We start from the raw sequence: 10,554 nt of genomic DNA, 5'->3' as shown, positions 1-10,554 counted from the left end.
TTTATTTGGAAACTTTATTTTGTTTTTGTACATTTCCACCATCCAAATTTACATTAAATTCAAGTCCTGATTTGGAGATCCATTTCTGAAACAAAAATGATGTCTTTCAACATACATAGTTCATCATAGCCTTAACTCTGTATTTAAAACAGCTTGCCCAGCATCTATTTGGCCAACTTCAGCTAACTTCAGACAAAAAATGGGCAGTATTCAATCACTCATTGTGATTTTCATGTGTGCACTTTTTTTAAAACATTGATGTTTAGTGAATGTTTAGTGGTATATGCAGGTTGTTAGAAATCGCGATTAGCACCTTTACTTTGATTTTAATTTAAGGGTTAGCACCTCGTCCCAATATTAACTAGGAAGCATCAACTGTACATGTGCTTTAGATGACCAGGTCATTGTCGATGTCCTCTGAAAGCAGAAAACAGTCAAAATTAAAATCATTGAACAACACTTAAAAACGTAGCAAAAGTAAAAAGGTCAAATACAAAGAAACTCACGCTCTTTGATTCCAAAGCAGCTGGCCCATTCCTCAATGGCAATGTACTTGTCCTGGTCAGCATCGCACTGCTCAAAGAAGCTAGTGGTGCAGTGCTCCATTGGGATGAGAGGAGCGCGCAGAGGAGATAGCTCAGTGTGAGACAGGAATCTGTCAGAACACAAAAAACACACAATAAAGTTTGTTAAAATTAGTTAAAATGACTATGGTTGGAAAGAAACAGCTCACGTTTCATCTAATAATTAGATATGACATCAGCTTCTGTTACCAAAACACTCAGCAGAAAGTTGAACCATCAAGATAATATTTATTGTAAACATACTACACCTTTAAAACATATAACAGAGGATATTGTGTGTAATTCTTTAGATGTTAAAATACTTTTATCCTAAATTAATATCCAGAGACAACAACTTTAAGTATGCCACTTGTAATTTGAATCTCCCCCAAAAAAGTGTAAATACTGTGGCACTATCAAAACCTGTTTTGTTTGAGCATCTAGACCAGCCATAAATAACAGCACTGGCTCAAACAATAGCATAAGTGGGACTGTCAGTTTGTAAAAAAATCTTGCCATCTTGGAACTGGAAGTACCCACCCCCATTCATTTTTTTGATGGGTATATTATATACTCCTTGAAAAAAAAAAGAGTTCTAAGCCATGAGCCAAACTAACCAGCACCAAGGTGTATTACAACAATCCAAACTTCGATTTGAAGCAGACAATTATATGAAAATTTGACAAAAAGACAAGTTACAAGACCATACAAGTTACCGTGTAGAATTGTAAATGGCAAATTAGAAAAATAAAATTGAATTAGAAACAACAGACCAAAATAAAACTATGATTTAAAGTTGTTGATTATAAGTATAGAGACAATGTATTTTAAGTTTATTGCAAAATATTCAGATATGTACAAATATATACTGTAAGTAGTTTGAGAGTGACTGGAGACTCGATTGCATCATTGATAGAGCTTCATAGAAGTGGATGTTTGCTATTCTCTGATTAATGGATCTTTCTCTGCTATAAAAATTAAGTCAAAATAATGAAGACTGATGGCTTCAGCAGAATCATATATTAATCACACACGTCACCTTAAATTATGGAGCAAAACTAGCTGGAATAGCTTAGAAAATTAGAAACTAGAGTAATTTAACATACCCATCAACAGGGTGCTGGTCAAGCTGGCCAAACTGCCAGTGAACGGGGAAGATGTACATGTTGTAGTTCTTCTCAAAGTCCAGGGCAAGAAGGTCCAGAGAATGTTCACCAGCCTGCAGCCTCTTCTCATTCTCATAAATCTTCTTCACCTAGAAACAGACATTATGTTAGCTGGCTTTTCAGTGGTTTGCAATCTAGATTCAACTAACTTGAACTATTGGCCTCATGTTTGTTCAATTATACTTGCACAAATTTGGGGCAAGTCCAAGCAAATTCCTTTCATGAAAGGAGACTGATACTTATCTTACATGGCATTACATGTAAAGTACAAAAGTTAAAAAGTTAATCGACATAATGTGTTTTCAGACAATGAAGAGCCAAAGGTGGGACTCACTCTGAGTTTCTGCTTCTCGGTGAGTAGGTTATGCTCTTCATCACGCTCGTACATGGTCACCAGTACGTTCTTCAGCCAGTCCCTCATGCGCAGGGGAAACTCATTCAACTCATTGTCCAAGCATGGGGCAATAACTAGGGAAAAATTCAAAAGATTTTAAATAAATAATAAACAAAAACAGCCTTTTAGCGCATACTATACTCTCAAGTTAACATTATAAAACTGTAAAATATGCTTTGCAGTTAAAAAAGGGGGAAATTACAGCCCTTTGGCTAATATTAGATACAATCTCATTTGTTTATGCCAGAAACATATTTTTTTTTAAAGTTCATCCCTGACTAAGACACCCTGCCTAGCAATGAGACTAATCCACAGCAGGAGCTCCATCTGAGCCCTTCAGTCCCAAATCATCCCATCAGGCATACAAGAGCAGAGGAGGAGGCAGATTTAGTGGGGATTCAGTGTGCATTTTGGAGCAGCCCTGGCAAGTTCAATCCTGCCCTGTGCTTTGCAAGTGCAAGGGAGCAAGAGGGACACCTCGAAGCTACAAGCCATCAATCACACCAAAGCACTTACTTTTATGACTGAGGCTGGCTGGTCTAAATGTTAGACGTTCTCTGCGGCAAACATTCTAGACAGTTCTTTTTGAACTTATTCGCCTGCAGTGTCATGCACTTACATTTGCAGGGTCCGATGTAGTCCAAGTGCAGCTTGTGGCCCTTTTTGGTGCCTTCCAGGGCGCATTTGGTGGCAAAGAAGTGGCAGGAGGACTCGTAGGTCTTGTTGTTAGTGCCACAGACCTTTGAAATAAATGTCATAAATACTGTATGAATAGCCATTTATGTCATTGTTGTCGACATACTATTGCTTCCTGAATTAATTCAGTTTCAACCACTGTAAACTCCTAAAATGATGTGCCTGTGCTTCCAGGCATTGTCACTATGCATGTGAAGACCTGAGACAGATGTAAAATGATGGCAATTACTGAAGACACACACATGCTCAAACTCTCCAACGGGGGCGGGGCAAGTCAGGGGGTCCTGGCACACACACATTGGCTGGTTGCTGTCATCAACCTCGCACACTTTGCCCTTCTTGCAGTGATGGTTTAGGCAGGGGTCTGTAAGGAAAATACAACACAAAAACATGTATAAATACATTTTCTGTAAGAACCTTACAGAACAGGTAATGTTTTAAAGCCCAGGTGGTGCAATAGATTTGTGGTCTACTGGGTGCACACAGTCTAGTCTAGACCTTCTGCTGTGTGCTTTAATATATATAGTTGAAATAGATTTTTAATGTTTGTATATAGTTTTTTTTTGTGTTAATCACAAACTTGGATATATTCAATATATTGTGGCATTCAAGAAGTCAAAAATGTATCCAAATGACTCAAACATTGTGGAAATTGGAATTGTTTCACAATGCAGAAGAAAACTCTGTGGCCATGTCCACACTCTTACAATATTGCTATGTTAATGCCTCTCATTTACACTGTAACAGCGTTTTTCTCTACCAAAAGTAGAGACTTCAAAAATCCTCTCGAATAGCACATACTTTGGAATACAATGACGTTAGGAAATGGAAAACTGAGATTTTAACTAGAAATGTATTAGTGTGGACATAGCCTAAATCTCTTTTTTCATTTCTTTTGAAAAACAATGAAAGGCCTCATCCATACTAATACATTTTCGACTGAAAGCGCATAGATTTTGCTAAGTTTACGCCTCTCAATCATGCTGGAACGCCGTTTTTTTTTTTTCACTGAAAACAAAGACTTTATAAAATGTTCTATAGTACTGCATACTTTGGAAAACAATTACATTAAAAACTGAAAACTAAGTTTTCAACCAAAACCATATTAGTGGCCTAAATCACCCTTGTAGTCCGAAGAAGTGACTAAAAGGACCATTTTTAGAATAGTCACTAAATTTTTTCCATTTCTTTTCTTTTTTTTTTAAAGGGTAGAATTTATTTTGCTTTATTTTCCCCCCTTCCTAGATATTATGTGGTTGGCAAACACATCATGTGGCTGGATGACTGGCATCTTAACGTAGTCCGTTATAACCATAGCCTGTTGGAACACATAATTATAGCTGTCTACTTTTGACTTACTTGCAGTCTGTTATTATCCATGGCCTCATGTACTTCTATATAATCTGCACGCACTATCACATCTTGACTTATACACAGAAGGAAGACATTATTCAAACAACTGATAAATCTCCTGGGGGAAATAAATCTTGCTACTGTACAAAACCCTGTGATGAGTGAAACAACCTCAAAGCAATTGCAAATTGTATGAGGTGTGGAAAATGATGATGCACAGGTTGAAGGCCGCAACCTGTGGTTATTTGGAGAAATATTATTTAACTCACTCTCAGCAATAACATCCTCCTCGACTTCAATGGCCTCATCAAATTCTCCGGTCTCCACTTGGACTGGGTTGGCACCCACTTCCACCTCCTAAATTAGAAGAAAAAAAAGCATTGAGAGTATTGTCTGTATAACTAAGCCCAGTTTTTTAAACACTGCTTTCCACTTTTAAAAGAGGCTGAACTTCAAACAAACTCCAAATGGATATGAATGACCCTTATTACTGCCCAGCCACACTAATAGTATTGCTTTTTTGACCAAATTTGACTGGCATCTGTGAGTACATGTGGGAAAGTATTGAATCGTAATTGCTTCCTTTCAGATATATTGACAATATATGTAAATTTAACTGGTTTAACAAGACTTCTTAAAAATGCAGCATAGTCCTTTTTAAGAGAATAGAGAGATTTAGCTTTTTTTAATATAAATTAAATATAACATACCTCTTCAACAACTGGCTCCTCCTCAGTCTGCAAAAAATATGAATATAAAATCGAATGACGGTTATGTCATAACACAACATTGTGAGACATTATGAGCTTAAAATTGTCATTTTCAATTGTCCTTTTTAAATTGATTTACTTTATTCAAATAATTAGTAATATTTAGTTAATCAATATAATATAAAATAAAAACTGGTAGAGCATGTCAATAGCAATGGTAAAGACATGGGTTCAGTTCCATAAGGGAATGCACATACAGTCATTTTGGATAAAAGCATCTCCTAAATGCAAATTTTTTTTACATGGAGTGACTTACTGGAGCAGCCAGAGTCTTGCCAGCGAGGCAAATAAGGAAGAAGATCCAAACCCTCATTTTGAGTTTCAGCCTAAGGAAAATAAGAAAAAAGGACATCATCTTCCATGTCTATAGTCACAACACAATAAATAATACATTATGTATGTAGAAAACCATCTGATATATTTACAGAGCCTCACAACCTACATGTAACCATAAGAGCAAACATGATCATGTATGTGTTACTTGAGTATGATGACTGCAGAAAACAGAGTCACACACATACATGCCATATATATTCCTTTAATTTAAGTCAGTTGATGTCTTGTGACCAATATCACACCTGGTCAATATTGGGATCTTTCATAGACTAAAAGTGAGCATTGTAACACCTAAGCTTTTTTAGATCTGCTCTGTATGCTCAACGCCGTCTGACTAACGTACAGAAGTCAGTTTCTCCAGACAGAAGCTGATTGAGATAAGAGCTCTGCTGGTCTTTGTTCTGCTAGCTCAATGGCCTTCCTCTCACTCAAATAGCCACTGGAAGAAGGTCTGATGTGATGTGTTCCCCTTGAGCAAACTACACTCTCCTACTTGGTGATAGGGGCTGTTTATCAGAAAGCATACACTTTTTTCTCTCCCATTTTCTCTGTACTAAAGATCTGTATCAACTGCTGCACTTAGGATGCACTGAAGGACATTCAAGATGAAAGCCAGACACTATTGTCTTGTTATGAAAACACAGACAAATTAATGGAACATGTGGTCTACTGCTCCATACAAAACCTATCCTGCCATTTCTAAGCATGAAAGGCATGCCTTTTTAAAAATCTTTTTAGTATTTGAGATAGTAGCATTTGTGAGATATAAATGACTCATAATGGGTCAATTGTCGTTTTTATCAACATCCAGATTTTAGGCTAAATTGTAAGTGTTCTCTAGATACTATGGTTTTTCACAATTTTTAAACACCTTCCCAGCTCATTTTAACTGGTCCTTTTAGGAGCGCATAAAGGTACTTCAGGGCCCTGGGACTGTTATGCTGGTCCCCCATACCAGTCGGGGGAGGGTGCGGACAGTTATTCTATGGACATGCGCTACACGGATGGCTTTCACTTGCGCACTGTTTCCGTGTTAATATCAACGTATCCCGATGAACGCAATTAGTTGCACACTTCCCATGAATGCCGTCAGGGGAGAATATGGTGTCGGATGCTGCGAATGGGGTTCCACTGGGAGTTGTGGGCCCCTGGGCAACAGCCTGTGTAAGCCTGTGCATTTATGCGCCCCTGGGTCCTGTGATGTTACAAATGAATTTTTAAAAGTGCTAATACAATTCTATGAATCTGAAGCTATAAAACAATTATACAACAATGAACCAAATCCTATGTGCAATAATGTTAGAGTATAGAATTTTACATATCATCATAGGACATCTCGACTTCCCAAATGTAAACTACCCAAATATTGTCATGGCTAAAAATGTGGCTATTGAGGGAGCATTCATCACCCCAACTCACATGTTCTTAAGATTGACCAAATTAGTTAATGTTGTGAGTGTGATGAATATACTGTATGTCTTTATTCATATGTAAGCCATGATGACATACATCTAGTTTTCTTGGTGGTTGACTTTTTATGTAAATAAAATCTAATTTAATTTCCATCCCTCAAGCGGTGATGGGCATGTTTGTGCATGAGTGGAGAGAGGGTGGGATTACTGCATACTATCTGCACATTCATAATTGGCAGAGTTTTAAAAATCTTATGGGAATTAAAGGGGCTTCTTGAAACTACTGACCCAGTAATAATTTGCCCAGCAACTACTGAGAATCTCCTTGGCTTTTTGCCCAAGAGTGAGGAATTCTTAGCCCCCAAGATTGGTTAAATTCTTTACAGAAATTAGTTTGAGGTGTATTCTAGCTCAGACTGGCAGTTTAAAAGAGCATTTAGTTGAGTGCAATGTCAAATGTTAAAATATCAGTTTCAGATAGTCACATGTTCCCAGAATTTAGCAACAAATTATGCACATTAGAGTTAAAAATATGGCCAGGTCAGCCTGACTGTCCTCTGAAGTTTCAAATAACTTTCAAATATGCAATGGAAATCCAAGGATCATCTGTTAAATTTATTTGATGTGTGATTCTTGAGAAATCTGTGTGTCAATTCAATAAGCAACTCTTGTAGGGGGGGCATATGTGGTATGATCACTTGTATTCATGCTATCCGAGGACATGAAAACATGGTAAACCAGGGTGTCAACACTTCAATGGTCCTGTTTTTATTGGCAAAGGTAGAGAAGGTTCCTGCTCACTTCTCTAATAGACTTAAGCATGGAAAAATACAGAGACTCTGTCATGCTCTTCAAGTGCTGACGTCTCTAAATGTGGCAGGCAAGGAATCATTTAGGTTATCCAATCACAATTTGTTTTTTACAAATTTGTTGTAAAAACAGGCTGATGGTGTGAGCAGTGTTAGACATAGGAAGAAGGAAATGACCCAACATCATCTCCTGTATTTAATGTGTATATATCACTCTGTTCCTTTCATGAGACATTTTGGCATATTTACATTAGTCACTTTTTAAGATGAGGTAAACATCCATTACTTTGGTGGAGTCACTTTAGAGAAAAACAACTTATTTTATTTGGAAGATCGTGATCAAAATCAAACATGCACAAACCGAGGAAAAGTCTGCGGCATAAAGGATGCCTTTTTTGCCCAGTATTTAATTTAGAGTTTAGTTAGGTAAGCAGGTTGAAGGGCGTACACTTGGAGAAAAACAGAGGCTTAGGGCTAAGTTTTTTTATAAGATTATCTTCCAGAAGCTCTGCAGACTGGTGGAATTCTTTCTGCTCTCCAGTGTGATGTAGCAAGTGGTTCAATGAGTAGAAAAACAAATCAGTTGGAATACAGTATGCACATTTGAGATGCAAAATCTTTTTTTGTTCGTTTTGCAAACAAACATGCTTTTTCCCTGCTTTAAGGGGTTGAAATATTGTCCTAAGTCATTTTAGCTTGTTAAATACAAATAAATTATCATCAGCAATGCCCAGCTCTGGGATCTAAAATTTGGCATGGTGGACATGCTTGATTTATGGAGCAGGAAGCCACTTGGCATGGGAGGTATACCCCTGCCCAAGCCACCTGTCCATTACTGTGCAATTGCCGCCTTGCATCTGTGCAAGTTTGCGCTAAGCAGAAAAACAGACCAATTCTCGTTAAAAGCTCCCCTGAAACAAACATTTAATGTGCCAGCAGTACACTCACATGAATATATATGTATATATATATTTAACTTGACAGGTTTGTGGTACTGATGAGGTCTTGTTTCACAGGAAATGAAAAATTGTCTCTTTGTAACCTTACTTTGTAACCTTACTTATTTTCTGTATCAAGAAATAGCCACTACAAAGCTAAACCTTGTGCAAAAAGGTGGACTAGGTAGCCACATCAAGAAAATTAATCCTCTTCTGAAAAGCTTGCTATCGACACGGATGAGGTATGCCAAGCACAGGGACCTCAGAAGTAGACAAAAGACAGTCAAAAGAGAGTGACTGAGCAGAAAGATCCATGTAACCTGAGTTAACAATCATCTGAACTTTAAAAGTAACCCCCCTATCCCCCACATCTGTTTGTAAGTCAAACCTCTCTGTTATTACTACCTGAACTGTCTCTTTTTTTATCAGTGTGAAGAACAGGCCAACTGTCCGTGGGAAAGGAAATACATTTTAACCCAAGTGTACAACCTTGAAAAGACCTTATCTGTGGCCAAGAAAATATCACTTAGTAATTTAAATTCACACCTGATCTTTAAAGTGAGCCTAGTCGTGAACCGTCAAGTAAATAAAATTGGTTTAAACCAGATTGGTGCTAATCCACATTCTTAACCTGATTTCTTGCCCCCTCAACTTCTTGCAGTTTCATTTAAATTTTAGAAAACAGAAGCATTCACTTTGAACAGTTTTGGACTTACATTTGACTTTTATGACTTTTAATCCATATGCATTGTAAACATAAGCCTCAACAGCAGAATCATAAATCACAAGTCTGATTTGTACTTTGTTTTTCCTTTGGAATACAAACCCCTTGCCTACAGAACAGAGACCAATCTCCATCTGCTACAGATGAAAAAAACAGATTTAACCTTTTCTGTTTCACCCAAAGGCACATAAAATGCTTGTAAGTTTCAATAAACCTTATTTCCTTTTTTCACCCACCCATTTTTTCAGCGCCCAGGGGAAACACACAGAATGTACGGAGGAGTACCATGCATCTTGCATTAAAATATGTTTAGCAGATTAAAATATAATTCACTGATAAAATGCTCGTTTTAAAACTTTTCTGTTGTCTATAATAAAGCTGACTCATTTGGCAGCTGTGGACAGTCAGTTTGTTTTCCCACCATTCTTGTTTGTCTACAGAAGCTACATCTGCTTCATTTCGATATGGTCTCAAACAGCTGGTAAAAAATTGCCATGGAAACATGCATTCCTTTAGATGGGAGTAATTGTAAGGGGAGGGGTCTAAATCTTTCTCTGTCTCCCATCCCCCTCCATCCCTGACTCTGTCCACCCCTCCTGCTGCATATGTGGCACACAATACCTCAACATTGTGCTGCTTTGAGCGTCATAGTACAATTTTAAGTCTCAAACATAAGTTAACAGCACAGAAACACATTTGTCTTGTAGTTAAACTTTATGAAGATTTCTTCATAAATCATTTAGCGACACAAAAGGAACTTGAAACAATAGACACCTGCTCTAGTGAAAATGTTATAGTCTGTGCTTTTCTGTAAATCTATGCTTTTAAACATCCATACTAAATGCTTCCAAGCAAAGTCATTTCAAATCAGAAGTATTTTAAAAGTAGTTTAATATGCAATTATGACCCAAAAAACAAAAAAAAGGAAAATCAAACAATTTGTGATAATTGTTTTGACACTAATTTTTAAAGTATTAATAAATCAACACTTGATTGTATGAATTCTGATAGATCTATTTATAGACAGGAGTGTGAAGAGGAGGCAAAGGAATGCTCTTACCTTCTGTCAGTCTCACAGAGAATCCAGCAGAGAAGTCAGCTGGTGAAAAGGTCTGAAACTATCTAACAGCAACACAAGTTCACACAGAAGACATTTACTGTGGGCAGGCCCAGTCAACCCCTTCACTTACTCAGGGTGGGATGTCCCACAGTTAACCCTGTATATCCTACTCACGTGGACATATTTACTCAAGTGTATATTCTCCACCACAGATTTGTATCTGCGTTCATGTTTGTACTTTACTGTACATTCTGTTTTTATGTAAGGGTAAAAGATTCCTTTGCTACAAAAAAATGGTTTAAAGGAATATTCAGGGTTCAATACAAGTTAAGG

At 37.3% G+C, this 10,554-nt stretch overlaps 1 protein-coding gene across 1 annotated transcript; it reads right to left on the bottom strand.

Annotated features, from left to right (window-relative positions):
• sparc (secreted protein, acidic, cysteine-rich (osteonectin)) lies at positions 1–10,343 on the bottom strand. Its single transcript, XM_052149720.1, has 10 exons — positions 10,222–10,343; positions 5,199–5,268; positions 4,883–4,909; positions 4,442–4,529; positions 3,062–3,183; positions 2,743–2,863; positions 2,064–2,197; positions 1,670–1,818; positions 507–655; positions 1–417 (listed from the first exon to the last, which is right to left on the bottom strand). Exons 2-10 carry the CDS (start codon positions 5,253–5,255, stop codon positions 389–391), a joined length of 876 nt encoding a protein of 291 aa, XP_052005680.1. The 5' UTR covers positions 5,256–5,268; positions 10,222–10,343; the 3' UTR covers positions 1–388.
• Between the last annotated feature and the right edge of the window lie 211 nt (positions 10,344–10,554).

This window comes from Xyrauchen texanus, chromosome 19 (genome assembly GCF_025860055.1).
Source record: "Xyrauchen texanus isolate HMW12.3.18 chromosome 19, RBS_HiC_50CHRs, whole genome shotgun sequence".
NCBI classification, from domain to species: domain Eukaryota; kingdom Metazoa; phylum Chordata; class Actinopteri; order Cypriniformes; family Catostomidae; genus Xyrauchen; species Xyrauchen texanus.
This window is presented reverse-complemented; position numbering and strand designations above follow the sequence as displayed.